The sequence below is a fragment of the Tachypleus tridentatus genome, chromosome 8 (assembly GCF_004210375.1).
Source record: "Tachypleus tridentatus isolate NWPU-2018 chromosome 8, ASM421037v1, whole genome shotgun sequence".
Lineage (NCBI taxonomy): Eukaryota > Metazoa > Arthropoda > Merostomata > Xiphosura > Limulidae > Tachypleus > Tachypleus tridentatus.
The window spans coordinates 115,002,627-115,019,666 of NC_134832.1; the positions used below are offsets into that span (position 1 = coordinate 115,002,627).

Consider the following 17,040-nt stretch of genomic DNA (forward strand, 5'->3'; position numbering starts at 1 on the left):
TCCATCCACATAGACAGAAATTGAAAGAAAACTGGTCTACTGGAAGTGACAGAAACTTTACAAATTCCATCATCTCTTATGGATTTGTTATTCTTGAAAACCGATTTGTTTCAAATACCAGCTAGACTTTCCCGCTTGTCAGTTATAACGAAAGACAGTTTCCTCATATTAAGTTTTGTTTTCATTCATCTCAGATTTTCCATATCTTTTATGTAAAATTTCCTGCTGGTGTGCATTTTTCAAACACTTGCGTCAGGTTTCTTTATCTCTAGTGTTTAGCAAAGTAAAGACACAATTTTCATATATATATATAGATACGTTTTTGCTTTTTCTATATTATAGACTTAATGACGATTTGTTAAACAGCAACACCATAAAATGTTAAAACACAGGACTAATTATTAATCTATTATATGATTGTAATGTTTCAAAGCAGAGTTTAATTCATACCGGAATCATGAAACATCTTCATAAGTGATTAAAATAAGCTTACAAATTGTAAGCTTATTCAATTTAATGTATAAAATAGCCTGTCTAAAGTTGAAAGTTCATGTTTATGAACTGCATTTTTAATAACACATTCTGAAAATACTCTTTATTTTAATATTAAATTTCTCCTTAACAAAGTATTTTCTTTGTTATCATGCCTAGCAACGCTAACTAGTCCCGGTATTGAATGGAAAGTCTCCTGAACACTAGGACTCGTGGCAGAAAATAGTAAAAGGTCTGAAATATTATTTTGTCTAATTTGAATTCCGTAAAGGAGTAATACAGAAGAATGTGATACTAACAATTGTAGTAAAGCTTAAATCTTATTACAAGCATTAGGACTACTGGATCCATTGCTTCGACAGTCTTTGGCGTTTAACATCGTAACATTAAATGTTCATGCTGTTTATAAAATAGCATTTCGGATAGGCTACTGGTTGACACCATCTGTAACCAAGCTGACAAGTCCTGGTATTGAACGATAGTCCTCATGAGCAGTAACTCACAGCATACAACGTGAGATATCTGTAAGGCTATTTTTTACACACCTCTGATTCAACGTCAAATAGAAAGTAGTTAATACATATGGTTGTGAAGAAACAATTGTAGTATAGCATAACTTTCATCAGGAACGTTAGGTCCAATATTCAGCGTTTAAGACTGAAATATAAAATTCTTCATACAACAAACAGAAGAGCATTTTCGTTAGACCTCTGGCCGTTAGCACGCATGTGCAGCCAAGCTGACGAGTTCTAGTATTAATCGAAAGGTCTTCTCTTATTTGAAACCCGTAAAAAACGAATTCAGAGAATATGAAAGATGTAAATAACCACCAATAAAGGTTACATTACTCTGTCAACTTTGACGTTCAATACATTAAACTGAATTTTTGACAAAGCATGTAACTCATCATTTTATGTAAACCTCTAGATGGCGTGATATTTTTGGTACTGACTAAAATGCCTCCTGGCGATTAACTTGTGATAAACATAAGATAGGTCTGAAAATTTATTTTGCACACACCTCATACGATATCCTTAATGCATTATTTAAAAACAAGTGAGGGGGGAAAAGGTATAGAATTCAGTGTAATTTTTAACACGAATATTAATTAGGTTTCATTCCGCTAGATTTCGGTGTTTCATGCTGAAGCATTAACAAAAACTGAAGTCATGACCAAGACTCTACCGGATACAATGCCTACGTAACCAAGACTCTACCGGACACAATGCCTACGTGACCAAGACTCTACCGGAGACAATGTCTACATGATCAAGACTCTACCGGAGACAATGGCTAATGACCAAGACTCTACCGGACACAATGCCTACGTGACCAAGACTCTACCGGATACAATGTCTACATGACCAACTCTCTACCGGATAAAATGTCTACGACTTGAAACGTCCGTTAAAAATACCTCATACCATATGTTCTAAGTACATTAATACAATATACATATTCGGTTTCTGAAATAAATTTTAGAAAACAGAGGAACTATTTTCACTACATTAAAAAAACGCATGAAATTTTTTCAGTGGAACCGTTTTCTCACATTTCTTACATGAATTTCTATTACTCTTTAACTATTTCTTTACTGCTTTTATTTAATTAACTGTTTAGGCGAAAAGAACAAATGTCTTCTCTACTTTTAAAAATGTTTATATTCAAAACGAAACATAGAATATAGCCTTAAAGTAGAACATAGCCAAAGCGCCACTACATTTACGTCAGGGAAAATATTTCAAAAAGTTAAAAAAATCTTCAAAAACAAATTAATAAAGACATTAAGATAATGCTTAATAGAGTTAAAAACTCTTTTTTTATAATGCGTATACCAGAGTAAATCAGTCTATTAGGCGTAACTATTAAGTATTCAGATTCTTAGAAATTTTAATTTGTATAGTTTTATAACTTATTCAACTTATACAAACTTTTCTATACTTTTAACCTTATTTAAATACTTTCCAATTATTTGTATTATCAACTCATTCAGTAAACTGTATAACAGCAATTGGAAACTTTGAGGCAGTTTTGTGGAGTGTAGAAAAAATTTAGTCTTGTTCATTAGATTTAAACTCACTGTTTTAAGCATAGTGTTTGTATGAAGTAATGTGTTCTATAAAAGGTGTGTTTATAATAAATTCTAACAAGACTGAGACGAAAAGAGCCCCTTAACTGATGTAGTATTGCATAGTGTAATAATGGTGTGATCACTTAATCACATTAATAACTACTTAAACAAGCAAAACTTAATTTTCCATAAACAAGCGATATCATCTAACGTAACAAACCGTTACGTTAGTGACGTATTGATCACAATCCATTATTATGGTGTCATTTTCTGTCAAATAGAAAGATGTAATGGTAGTGGGTTCGTAAATATCCACTCACACTGGCAATACTGCATTTTAACTTGGCGGCTTTCAACATATCTTTTTTGGAAGGATATTAGTATAGAGCTTCTCAACATAATGCATTTCTGAATAGCTTATTACCATAGAAACTGTTTCCATAGTCACTCTCGCCATTGTGCTTTACCAAAATGCAATAACTACAGCAACCTGAAAAAAAATCTGATTCCATTGCGACTGTTTACCCATCATTTGTTTGTAACAGAAAAATGTATATCTATGAACTTATTTTTTATATGGAGAAGTTATAGTGACTTGATTCTTAAGACAAAATTTCGCAACTTTATCTTGCTAACCATTTTTTCAAAAAATACGCGTTATGATTTGCGTAACTGGATTTTAAAGGAAACCTTCACAAATTATTGTTATTCTCAACTCATATGACAAACAGTTTAAAGTAAGAACTTGCTTGGAATACATCAAATTATCAGTGAAGAGTTGAGGAAAATTTACTTTCATAAAAATGGAAAGATTGCTTCGATGAGTGATAAAGAACTACTTTATTATTGTTAACGAAATCTGTTGTATCGTTTAAACATCAGACTAGGAAATCATCATGGTTTATCTAATTAATATTACAATCTGATGCACGAACTGGTTTATAGAAAAACGTATTGTAGGTAATTCTCATTATTATAGAGAAGCAACGCTTTGAACAAATTAGATACTTGACGAGATTTATATTAACTGGTTTTATATGTTGAAATATATTTTTGATTTACATTGTATTATTCCAAATCTAAACACTTAGACCTTCTATTGAACTGAAATTTCTTTAAAACGTATGTTTTTAATCACGTTGGAATATATTATTTGTGGAAACGTAAACTGGCTTTTCAGTAAATTTTACTCCTTTGTACGAGTTTGTTTGATTGTTTGTTTTTCGAATTTCGCGCAAAGCTACACCAGAGCTATCGGCGTTAGCCGTTCCTAATTTAGTGATAAAAGATTAGAGGAAAAGCAACTAGTTATCACCACCCACCGCCACCTCTTGGGCTATTTTTTACCAACGAATAGTGGGATTGATCGTCGCATTATCATGCACCCACGGCTGAAAAGACGATTATGTTTGAGGTAACGGGGATTCGAGGGCCCTAACCACCTGGCAATCCCGGGCTAGCTGTGTATAAAACATACGTAATGATATTATACACACATTGCTATATTCATACGTAATGATACTATACACACATTGCTATATTCATACGTAATGATATTATACACAGATTGCTATATTCATACGTAATGATATTATACACACATTGCTATATTCATACGTAATGATATTATACATACATTGCTATATTCATACGTAATAATATTATACATGCATTGCTATATTTACACGTAATGATATTATACATACATTTCTATATTCATACGTAATGATATTATACATACATTGCTATATTCATACGTAATGATATTATACATACATTGCTATATTCATACGTAATGATATTATACATACATTGCTATATTCATACGTAATGATATTATACATACATTTCTATATTCATACGTAATGATATTATACATACATTGCTATATTCATACGTAATGATATTATACATACATTGCTATATTCATAGGTACGATTATTAAGTATCAATTAGCTATTTAAAAGTACAGGGAATCCTAGAAGCTTCACATCGCTTTCTAATTCAGATATTCTAAGTCGTTAACAACACATTTTACTTTATCCTGTTATCTGTGTGTTGTAATTGAAATATTTTACCCATTAATGACACATTTCATAAATTTATCGTTTCATCTGTGAGAAAGCGACAACAAAGTGAGATGTGTTCTTGCAAACATGTTTTTCATTACACGAACTCTCGCATGAGCTAATTTCCAAGTAGTTGTCAGTTTCGAGCGGCGGTGCTTTGAATCTTGTGACAGCAATAAACAAAAAAGGCATGAAAATTATGTAGAGAATAAGGGAGGGGGGATAAGGGTCAAAGTTGACAGGATAGCGCAGTTTTATCCGTATCACGCAACAGCTGAATTAAATCATTTATATCTTTCCGCGTTGATACTTTTAAATGTTTTGAAATATTACTTTAGTTAGACAGTGGAACACGAACATGTTCCTCCCCAATCCTTATCTCTACATTGGTGACAAATAAGCTTCATCTGTTACCTTAGCTTTAGCTTACGTGGTCAAACACGTGTGCAGAACTTTCCATCACGCTCTTACAGGGATAATGACAGACACAGAAAGTTCCAAATAAAAGTAACAGGAAAGACGCTGTCCAACAACCATAAGGAAAAACATGTAAAATCCATTTAAGTCTCTAAATGTCATTTCTCTTGTTCTAGTGCACAACCCTTTGAAAGTGAAGCGTATAATTCTAGCCCGCAAGTACCACCGCTTCAGATATGATGACAGATGGCGCTGCCACAGCTATGCAGAAAGTAAGTATATTAGATCCTGGAGAAATATTTGAATGCCCATAACATGTAATTTCCTAATATGTCATAAATCAAATGGGATACTAGAGTCAATCAATTCTTGTCAAAATAAATTAATTTTAATAGATTACTTAAACATAAACCAAAGTTGTTAAAAGAGAGTAAGGGGTAAACAAAACAAGAACTTTTATATCTTAATTTTTTTTAAAAAAAGATGATAATCTGTCAGATTTCAGAAAAAGGTGTCTGTAGAATTATTGAATAATTATATAATATTTAATATCCAAATACTAAAATTTCATTCCAAAATGCGCAAAAGGTTCATCTTCAAGTCCAAAATTTATCATTTATCTATAAAAAAAAAAGCAGGAAACATTTACCATTTTGCACTAATTTTGGTCACAAAAATCGAAAATATTTCACCATCACTAAAGAAATTGTTCGAAAAAAGTTTCATTTGAAAATTTAGTATACTGAAAAACTTTTTAAAATCTGTACAAATTATTGTAAGTCAATTTCATTTTAATCTAGTGACGTTTAATTTATTCCCATAATCCCCTTCGCGCACAGAAATCCTCATATCGCTTCTCTCATTTTTCTTACTATTAAATTTAGGTTGCTTGTTTTGAAGTAATTATCTTTCTTTCTATTTCTAACACCTTATTTCCAGATATTTCCTCATTTCGTATTTATTGCTATCTCTTCTCAATCTACTGCTAACAAAATCTGGTTTCTTCCTTCTTTCTTTTTCCCCCTTTAATTTCATTATTTTTCCACCTGTGCTAAATTCTAGCTTTTCTTCTCTCGATGTTTTTCTCACTTATCACTGTGTCTTATTTAAGTTGGTAACTTTGATTTTTTTTCTCTCTCTTATTATTTCTATATATATCTTTGTCTCACGTTTGGTTTTCCATTATATATATATTTTTTTGTATTTTCACATACTTGTACAAAACTTTCTATACTTTTCTTTATTTTTTTTCGTAAAGGTATTAATCTTCTCTCTAAAAATCCCAGATACCATTCCTGCTGACATCCGGGACATGACAACGTTACCAAGAGAACTAATGTAATGGAATTCACCATCTAGATTCCACTAGTCTCAAGACGTCTATATGACAGACAGACCGTTGACTAGCTATTAATGAACTAGGAGTTTCTTTAAATATATCTTTCGTGGAGGTAAAGCGAAAGTCTACACACTCCAGAAAAGCATCGTTTGTATATGACTAGCTTGGTTAATACAGCTCATTGTCTTCAATAAAACAGTTTGTTCTTTTAATACCACAAGTTTTATTCCGTCTTCTAAAAAAAAAAAAAGACTAGAAATATAGCTGGAGTTATTCGCTGAAAACAGTTTAATTGTCATGACAACAGCTTCTTTGTAACAATAGAAATTGCCAAAAAGAGAAGTTTTTAAAAAATACGCGAAACGATATAATTGTTAACCAATGAATATAACTTCGAAATTTCGACGTAAATATCAACAGGTTTGCAACGCTTACAATACTGAATAGAAAAAGAATATTTCAGTCAAATCGGCTAAATTTGACATACGTTATTCATCATACGATAGCAGTAGAAGTTAATTAACTTATGCGAGTTACACATATATGCATAAGACATTTTGTTTTGCTTTTGCACCGGATGTCGTTTCCTAATTTTTCTAAACCCTAAGTGACAGATGATATCACGATTTGTTTTTTGTTTGGAGCATGTGTTTACGAATAGCACGTTTACATTGGCTATAACGTATTGCTCTGCGCTGCTATACAATTGTTTGCAGTGACGGATATGATATATATATTTTATTATTATCATTAAAAAAATCAAATAATTTTTATTTATCAGGTTTCGCCCACCTGAAATAGTTAATTAGGACTTTTATTACTTTTTCTTTCTTATCAATATGTTCGATATGGAAATAAAAATTGGATTACGTAATTTTTTTCAAACTGCCCCCCCCCCAATGGATAGCTGTATGTCTGGGGACTCACACTAGTAGGTTCCCCGCTGATACAGCGGTAAGTCTGCGGACTTACAATACTAAAATCAGGGGTTCTATTCCCCTCGGTGGACTCAGTAGGTCGCCCGGTGTGGTTTTGCTATAAGAAACACACACAGACCAGTAGATTTCGCTTTTCCATACCCGTGGTTGGCAGAACACGAATAGCGCTTTGTGTAACTTTGTGCTTAATTTTTAAACAGTGAATCAACTGATCAAACTGAAAACTTTTTTATAGAGAACTATGAATATATTGTCACCATATTTTATAGAACTAATAATTTACACCATGATCACAATCAATCATTATAACTGTAATACTTGGAACGGATAATATCAATATTAAAAGACCGAGATCACGTGAAACGATTAGCACTAAATGAAAGCACGCATTTACATCAATATCAACGATGTTCTAAATATCGGTTCGACTTCCTAAACATGGGTTTTGTATAACATAAAAAAAAAATTGTAACCGATATTTTAATGTTGGTTTACAAAAACATTAGTTATCCAAGGGAAGCAGTTTCAGGTTTAGAACTTACAATAATTGAAGGAATGTTGTTTAAAATACGACTAGTGGAATATGCAAATCTTACAGTTTCTATTCTAACTAACCAACAAATTGAAACTGGAGATCAAAGCATTCGAAATCTAGGCCCAGCATGGCTAGGTGGTTAAGGCACTCGGCTCGTAATCTAAGGGTCGTGGGTTCGAATCCGCATCATATCAAACAAACTCGCCCTTTCAGCCACGGGAGCGTTATAGTTTTACTGTCAATCCCACTATTCGTTGGGAAAAGAGTAGCCCAAGAGTTGGCGGTGGGTGATGATGACTAGATGCCTTCCCTGTAGTCTTACACTGCTAAATTAAGAACGACTAGCGCTGATAGCCCTCATGTAGCTTTGCGCAAAATTCAAACAAACCATCCCAATTCTTTGATGTAACGTTTAATCGGCTTTATACGTAGTCATATCTTTTTATTTATTTTTAATAACAGTAAGAAAGCCTTTATACAACCACTAGGTGTCGTGACAAAAGATCCCACAACAATCTCTAATATTGTTTAGAGCCTCCCAGTAACACAGCGGTATGTCTGCGAACCTATAAATTTAGGAACCGGGTTTCGATACTGTGGTTGGCAGAGCACTGATAGCCCGTTGTGTAGCTTTGTGCTTAATTACAAACAAACATTGTTTAGAAATTCAAAGTAATTTACAATTGTAGCAAACTATTTGCATTTTACACGTTTGTGCAATTGTGTTAATACCTTATATTTTAGTTTAGAGATAGTTTTACAATTTTCGCTATTTTCCTTGATTTTTTTCATGTAAACTAAATAAAAAATATTGAGACTTTGAATCTAAATGGTATCTTACGCACACGTCACCAACCCCTTCGACATAAGTATATTTCTCCATAATTTTTTAGCTACAGATAATAATTTTAAATTACGCACAAGCTACGCAAGGGCTATCTGCGCTAGCCGTCCCTAATATAACACTGTAAGATTAGAGGGAAGGCATCTAGTCATCACCACCAACCACCATCTCTTGAGCTACACTCTTTTATCAACGAATAGTGGGATTGACCGTAACATTATAACGTACCCACACCTGAAAGGGTGAAATGTTTGGTGAGACGGGGATTAAAACCCGAGTTCCCTAGATTGCGAGTGGAGTGCCCTAACCATCAATTTCAGTGAGAGAGAAAGCAATCAGACAGTAACAACCGTCGCCACAAATTATTTGTTCTACTCATTGAAACAAAAAGGGAATTAACTGTTATTTTTATAACTCATCCACACCTGAAAATTCCAAATGTCGCTAGCTTGACAGGCTAACCACTAGGCTACTCACAGTCCTAAAACAATAAGTTCTCCATAGTCCTCTGTTGTGTCTAAACTAAAAAAGCTAAGCGAAATGATTTCCCCCTGTCTCTAAATATTTATTGATAGCCATTTGTATTAGAATAAGCCCCAACCCTATAGGTTTCGTACTTTATTGTATACATACCGGTATTTTACAGTTCTTATAACTTATAATTTTAGTATACGCTTATAAAAAACTGTATTAGTTCTCCTATTCATTATACTATGACGTTATTATGATTCTACTGTTTACTAAAATCTTATTGGTCTTCTAGTGCATGTCGTAAAGCTAACTGATGTTGTCAAAAGCGAGGATTGGTATCTAAATGATAAAACATTATAATCGTGAAAGGAAATAAGTTTCAACACTGAATTTATTTATATCCTCTCACAACTAGGTACATTTCTATTCTGACGTGACCTCTGTAGATAAATAACTTGCTGTAATCACAAGTTAATACTAATTATGGCTTTGCTACTTAAACGTTTTAATAGAAACATATTGAAAAGGAAAAATGAAGTTAATGACCTTAAAAAAGGCCCAAAGGTGACGTCTGAGCTGTCATCGTGTTCAAAAAGGTTTTATAAAACGAATCTGACATTTTAATCACGTGAAAAAGTTAGTGACCACGAACTTGTCACTTGCTACACTGATCTGACTGGTATTTTTGCTTACTACACTGCATGTAGCATAGAATGTGAACTCGAATGTAATTAAACTACTCTTTTTTCTTTCTCTCTCTCTCTCTCTGTTCATCTATCATGTCTACAGAAGTTACACTGATACTCTGAAAAAGCTTGGCTGTCACGTGTTGTTTTAGTAAATACTACAAGATATCTTTAGAACTTTGGACATGCTAAGTAATACACATTCTTTAATAAAAACCGCTAATATAATCCCTTCTCTTTATTTTGTTATGTGATAATATTTATTAATTAGTATGATATTAGTACTGCATCACCAGAACACTAATGTAAAAGGAGAGTTTTCTTATTTTTATTGGAAACGAAGAACTACAGTTACGATGATCAACATACTTAATTACATGTTTATTTTACAGGATATTCCATATTCAGTAAAAGGCCAGAAAAAGTGAAATAAAGAAAACAGATAGATGCTAATGAACTTCCCATAAATAATAAAATTATATAATTATTAATCTAAAGTAAAAATAAAAGAATGTAAGAATGAATTTTAGAAATATATATTATATAATTAAATGAAAACTCACAAGCAAAATGCCGAGATCTAAACTCACTGGGGTTATAAGTGAAATAAACGAGATATTGATAGATACAAACAAATAAATGCAATCGCCGATTAAAAAAAACCAACAACAAAAGACATTTAACTAAAAATAATGTGTTAGCTTATTTTCGTGATTTTTTAACCTTTGGCCAAATAGAAGCTGGTAATTGAATATCATGTTCTTCATGTTTACAATGCTTCTATTTATTTTTAAGTTAATACTTATGTCTAAAACAAAAATCTACAATTTTCTGATTTATACTAGAAAGTATACGAGAAGAACTTTCACAGAAGGTGCAAAAAATTCTAAAAATCTTCACAATCATCAATCCCAATTCGCTCGTGTAAACAAAAAATTATGATATATTACTTGAAGTGAATAACATTTTTACAGAAAGGAAGGACTAGATGTACCGATATGTATTTCACTGTAAGGTTTAAATAATACGATTTCAAAAAACGCATTTCTTTATTATCTGTCGCATCTGTATACATATATTTCCACTTAAATTGCTTTGCACAAACGAGGACCCTTTCACAGAAGCTCTGCATAACTCACTTTTCGTAACACATGAAGGCCATTACCTGTTCAAATTAAGAAAATTTCATCATAGTATAAAGAAAAACATTCTTCGAGTCTTTTCAACGTGTAGAGCATTCAACCAGATTTTAAACAGGCGGGTATTCAAGAGGTTATTCTTTATACCCGCTAGGGAAAATACTGTCGAGATAAATCGTGAGTACGTGTTTAAATGCGAACAACCAGAGAGAGAATGCCTTTTAATATTATATTAGAAAACAATCATCGAGTTCAGTTTCCAGGAAGTTATTTCGTTCCTGTGGTTTTTACACAGAGTAGGAGGAATAAGAGCTTTAAGAGACACTGTCATGAATCGAATGCTTCAGATTGTAAAAACTGATATCTGATTTAATGGAAGCAAGTTTACATGTTCGATCAAGTGTTCAAAACATTTTCCATGTTCGAGGGCCATATTGATCTAACAAAACTAAAAACCGTACAATCACAATAAGAGGAGATTATATAGTTTTAAGTACAATGTCTCATCCTAATTCGTTTGTTCCATTGTTACATCAGTGACTTGAGTTCTTTTTTCCATCAAATGTGATAAAAGAATTTGGTGTTTATCGAATAGTAATAAAGTTTAATGAACATAAAAACCTCTTTTACTCCATAATTAAAAATAGAGATATACTTACCTTATTTGTTTAATAAATATAAATGTTGAATACTTATCTCCATCAAATTATTTCCATAAACGGCAAGTTAAAAAAAAATGTAAGTACTGGAACCAACTAGTTAATGTTAATTGAAACACATGTACGTTTGCGTTTGCCTGTGTTGTTACATCTCATAACTAAATCAGATTACTATGTTTAACATCGCCCCCCAGTGGCTCAGCGGTATGTCTGCGGACGTACAACGCTAAAAACCGGGTTTCAATACCCGTGGTAGGCAGAGCACAGATAGCCCAATGTGTAGCTTTGTGCTTATTTCAAAACAACAACAACATGTTTAATATCATTTCTCTAATGTACGTAGAGCTGCTATTAACATAAGTTTCAATTACTTTGGAACAGAATAGATACTATAATAACGAACTGTGTTGGAACAGAATAGATACTATAATAACGAACTGTGTTGGAACAGAATAGATACTATAATAACGAACTGTGTTATTTGATGTATATTTTTTTCTACGCTCTATTTTCTAAAATAATGAGTTTTGAATCCCAAATTGCCATTTTTTCGGATGTTATTGATATATGAATATACAGGCTCCTAATGCGGCACGAGGATCCTTTAATGATCAGTGACGGTTGGTGATAACATGGACCTACAAATATTACAAAAAATAATAATTTAGAGCATTCTTTCCCGTTTCGGTGGTTGAAATGATTGTGCATGTTGATCGTCAACAGAGAAGTTTAATAAATGATTCATATCAGCCGATATAAAAGATTTTAGTACATTTCTCACTCCCATTTATCTTGTCCCTGGAGAATCAGCAGTGAGTTTACAGACTTACAACGCTAAAATTCAGTTAGATTCTCCGAGTTGGGCAGAATGCAGGTGGCCCACTGAGTACCTTTACACAACAAAAAATAACATTTTCTTTCATTTGTCTTCTAGGTTTATTGAAATATTACTTAGCCAAGATATAAGACGGATTACATAAACATTTCAAAACAAGTAACCTTATAGTATTAACCACGTTATTTTTGTGAACGTGTAGTACCAGATAAAATGTTTGGATTATAGTGCACGTATATACATCACAAAACCTTAATAACAAGCGGATGGTTGCTCTTAACTCTAAAAAAGAAACAAAAACTGAGGGGTGGTTGACATCATTTAAATTTTTTTTTCAACAAAGTAGAACGAAATTTTTTATCTTGACGTTTAATGACATTTTCTGTCTTAGTAAAATAAAATCACTGCTCGGTTTGCTTTTCAGATCTCAAACAAAGAAGAAATATCTCGGAGTCATTTATGATATTATGATATTTCGCAATACATCATCACTCTTTATGACGATGGGTAATCCATCACTTGCTGCACGACATCAAGCAATCGTTATCTTGTTACCACATTCCAGCTACAACACCTCAGTAAAGAATTTCTCTTATCTTGACGCCTCTCTTTCTTCAATGAAATGAGTGAAGCTTATTTCAAACGTACGGACGTCATAATTTGTCCAAAAAATCTTGACTTGACCAAATCAACTCATACATTTAATTCTACGGAGGCTTTGTTTACTACGTTTAAGAGCCAGGCCTCTGCTCAGGTTTTTCGTTCATGTCTAGCTTCGATATTTCTAACTCTGACAAAAATTAGAATACATCAGACGATGATGTTATAAAACAAAGAAGGGCCCATTATATTGAATTATGGGATTAAGATACGTTTGTTTTGTTTTACCAATATATTGGTGTCACTATGTTCTTCACACACCCATGAAACAATCATGAAGTTGGAATTTTAACTTCAGGTGATAAGGTTTGCTTATTATAACCTGATTAATATTTTTTGCGTTTACTAATTAGTGCTTACATTCTGTTTCATTAGGTGCACCTATCTTTTATCGTTTAGATGTAGGATATCGTGGAAATAAGCGTAATTATCCTTTCTTTTGTTTGTTTTTAAATTCTACTTACACATATCAGAACTGCGGATAGAGGGTAGATTAAAAGGTCTGTATTCCACTATTGTGCTAGATCTTATTTCAACAGGTACCTTTCACACTATTGCAATGTAGATCTTACTCCAGCAAATACCTTCCATACTATTGTTGTGTAAATCTTACTTTAACAGGTACCTACCACACCATTGCTATGTAGATTTTACTCCAGCAAATACCTTCCATACTATTGTTGTGTAAATCTTACAAATCTTACTTTAACAGGTACCTATCACACTATTGCTATGTAGGTCTTATTCCAGCAACTACCTTTCATACTGTTGTTGTGTAAATCTTACCTTAACAGGTACCTATCACACTATTGCCATGTAGGTCTTATTCCAGCAAATACCTTTCATACTGTTGTTGTGTAAATCTTACCTTAACAGGTACCTATCACACTATTGCCATGTAGGTCTTATTCCAGCAACTACCTTTCATACTGTTGTTGTGTAAATCTTACCTTAACAGGTACCTATCACACTATTGCCATGTAGGTCTTATTCCAGCAAATACCTTTCATACTGTTGTTGTGTAAATCTTACTTTAACACTATTGCTGTGTAGATCTTACTTCAGCAAGTAATATTCACACTATTGTTATGTAGAACTTTAACAACTATCCTTTACACTATTGAAAGTACGAACATGTTCGGCACCGGTTTCGACCTTGCAACCTCCAGATTGCGAGAAGCACGTCATAACTAACATGCAGACAATGCCTGGCAAGATAATATGTAGAATACCAAACGGATGAAGCCCATTCTTCTCAAATCAAAGTCTTTATTAATAAGAACTTCAGAGTTAAAACGAAGAACAGGGTATAAAAATTTGTCAACGACGGCAAGTCTTCTATATTCAGTGACAATATGCCTTTCGCTCAATACTAGATCTCATCAGGCCTGTTGAGATACGGCAGATACCTGGTAGTGGTTGAAACCATATTTATGTTAATTACCTGTTTGGCAACAACTGCTACGTTGTGAACTGGATAAGTTGGTGAAGTGTAATTTTTCATCAGTTTTTATTAATGTCACATTTGATCAATCAACTAAGAGTCAATACACCTAACCACTAAATTCGTTGCTTCTGCCAGACAGCGCTGTCTCTTATGGATCCAAACTCTTGTTTCAACTCATTCCAACTGTTTCTTTAGCTAAACACTTGTTTTAAACTACAATATCCACTGTACTGGAACTAAACATTCAGCCAAAACAACAACATCATTCAAATCTTTATTACGAAAAATTAACAAATACTAAACAATAAACTATCCATTAAAATATTTATATCAAGATTTATAGAAAAAATAAAACCTACCTTCCACCTAGTGCTGGAAAATGAGGCACTAAAACTGGCGGGTATTCGGGCATGCTGTTTGGTGTACGAATGTTTCCTGGTTAAAAACAAACAAGTAATTAGCTGAACAAGAATAAGTCATACTGAGTTCGTTAGCTAACTTCACAGATTAAGTTAAGTTACAAAATGTATATTTATATACATGAAAGGTAAACAAAAAAAATTAACTGTTTCTTGCAACCTATGGCTAGAGATGACTAGAAAGAACAGCGTGGTTTGCTTTGCGTGTGTGTTTTGCTTATAGCAAAGCCACATTGGGTTATCTGCTGAGTCCACTGAGAGGAATCGAACCCCTGATTTAGCGTTGTATATCCGTAGACTTACTGCTGTACCAGTGGGAACGGCGTGGTTTGGTTTGTTTTGAATTTCGCGCAAAGTTACACGAGGGCTATCTGTGCTAGCCGTCCCTAATTTAGCAGTGTAAGACTAAAAAGAAGGCAGCTAGTCATCACCACCCACCGCCAATTCTTGGACTACTCTTTTACCAAAAAATATTAGAATTGATCGTAACATTATAACGCCGTCACAAATGAAAGGGTGAGCATGTTTGGTGTGACGAAGATTCGAACCCGCGACCCTCGGATTACGAGTCGATTGCCTTAACCACCTGGCCGTGCCGAGCCGGGAATGGCATGGAACACCAACCTCAGCACATGTCTTGGATATCTGTTGGACAAAGATTGCTCAATGTTTATAACTACTGTGGTTTTGCTACCTTTTTATGATATTATCATTTATACTTATGAAACACGGAATGAAATATGGAATGAAACATGGCTCATGTTGTACTACAAAGAAATATTCATCACTATTGGAAGGCGTTCACACCCTAGCAATAAAAACAAATACTACTTACCACCATTAACCTTTAAAATTCCTGTTGTCTCTACAGTCTTGAAATCATTACTTGCTTCACACTTATAGAAAGCTGTATCTAAAGTGTCCAGATAATGAAGACGTACTCTGGAGGTTACATGACCTTTACCGTTGTCTTTGGTCCTTATATCAACCCTTCCACGTTCTTCCTGTAGTGGTGCTTCGTTCTTATACCAACGAACAACCGGCGTTGGATATCCATTGAAAGCACAAAGTAATTTCGTCTTTTGACCAGGGAATCGGGTCATGTTGACCAGAGGTCGTTCCACGCGTAAGAATCGTTCTTTCGTACCTACAAAAGCATGTAGATTCAAGAAGTCTTGACACAAAAAGATAAAAAAAAAAAATCTATAACCTGAGTGCTTTCAAAAGGTGGACCTTTCTTCTTCAGGGGCAAACTGGGAACGGAACACACTTACAAAAGTACATGGTAAAATGTACTAAACATTTCCTGGAAGATCAGATGACCTTCATGAGGTCACTCAACTCCCTTTATGTATCATTCATTCGATTACACCACCATTCCCAGTTTGCTCTTAAAGAAGAAAGGCCCACCTATCGAAAGCGCTCGGGTTACAAGTGTTTTTTTTTTTTCATTTTGTAAGATATATATATATATATATATATATTTATGTGTGGGTATGTAGGCAAATTTAGTTACCACAAGCTTCTATTTTGAAAATCATTTCTTCTGAACAGATCAAAATCACCCATAAACATCTAGTTTTTCGTTTATCACATTCTTTGCAAAAACATGCTGACCGTACAGCACATTGAAGGCTCAATTAACAATATAATACAGATTAAAAGTAACAGACCAAGAAAATTTATATTTTTGTGTATTACTAATATATTGGAGTTAAATAAATTTTAAAAGGTTGAGATTTCGTCTTTAAATGTGACTCGAAAATAGCAAGAAAAAATTATATGGTTATAATCGATTCATTTAGTAAATAAATGGGTGAAGGGGAGTAATCCTTCCCCTGAACACCCCAGGTTGGGAAAGTACAAAAAATAAAATAAATACCTGCCACAGCATTTGATTTTATTCAAATAAATAAAGCGAATTACAGTCTGTACTGCAAAACATGATTCATATGTTTACATCACGTAATGAAAGGTATCTTACCGAAAAGTATAACACCTTCCAAAACACAAGAGTTT

At 33.3% G+C, this 17,040-nt stretch overlaps 1 protein-coding gene and 1 long non-coding RNA gene across 5 annotated transcripts in view; one reads left to right on the forward strand and one right to left on the reverse strand.

Annotated features, from left to right (window-relative positions):
• Positions 1 to 17,040, reverse strand: part of LOC143223251 (inactive tyrosine-protein kinase transmembrane receptor ROR1-like) — a 162,370-nt gene that overhangs the window by 50,829 nt on the left and 94,501 nt on the right. For all 4 annotated transcript variants that reach the window (XM_076450953.1, XM_076450956.1, XM_076450954.1 and 1 more), the window contains 2 exons: positions 15,857 to 16,168; positions 14,962 to 15,037 (listed from right to left, as the gene is read on the reverse strand). In XM_076450953.1, coding sequence (XP_076307068.1) covers positions 14,962 to 15,037; positions 15,857 to 16,168 — 388 coding nt within the window. The remainder of the gene's footprint in view (positions 1 to 14,961; positions 15,038 to 15,856; positions 16,169 to 17,040) is intronic.
• Positions 4,948 to 6,600, forward strand: LOC143223252 (uncharacterized). The gene is made up of 2 exons (XR_013012787.1): positions 4,948 to 5,321; positions 6,336 to 6,600. It is a non-coding gene; the product is annotated as an uncharacterized LOC143223252 (long non-coding RNA).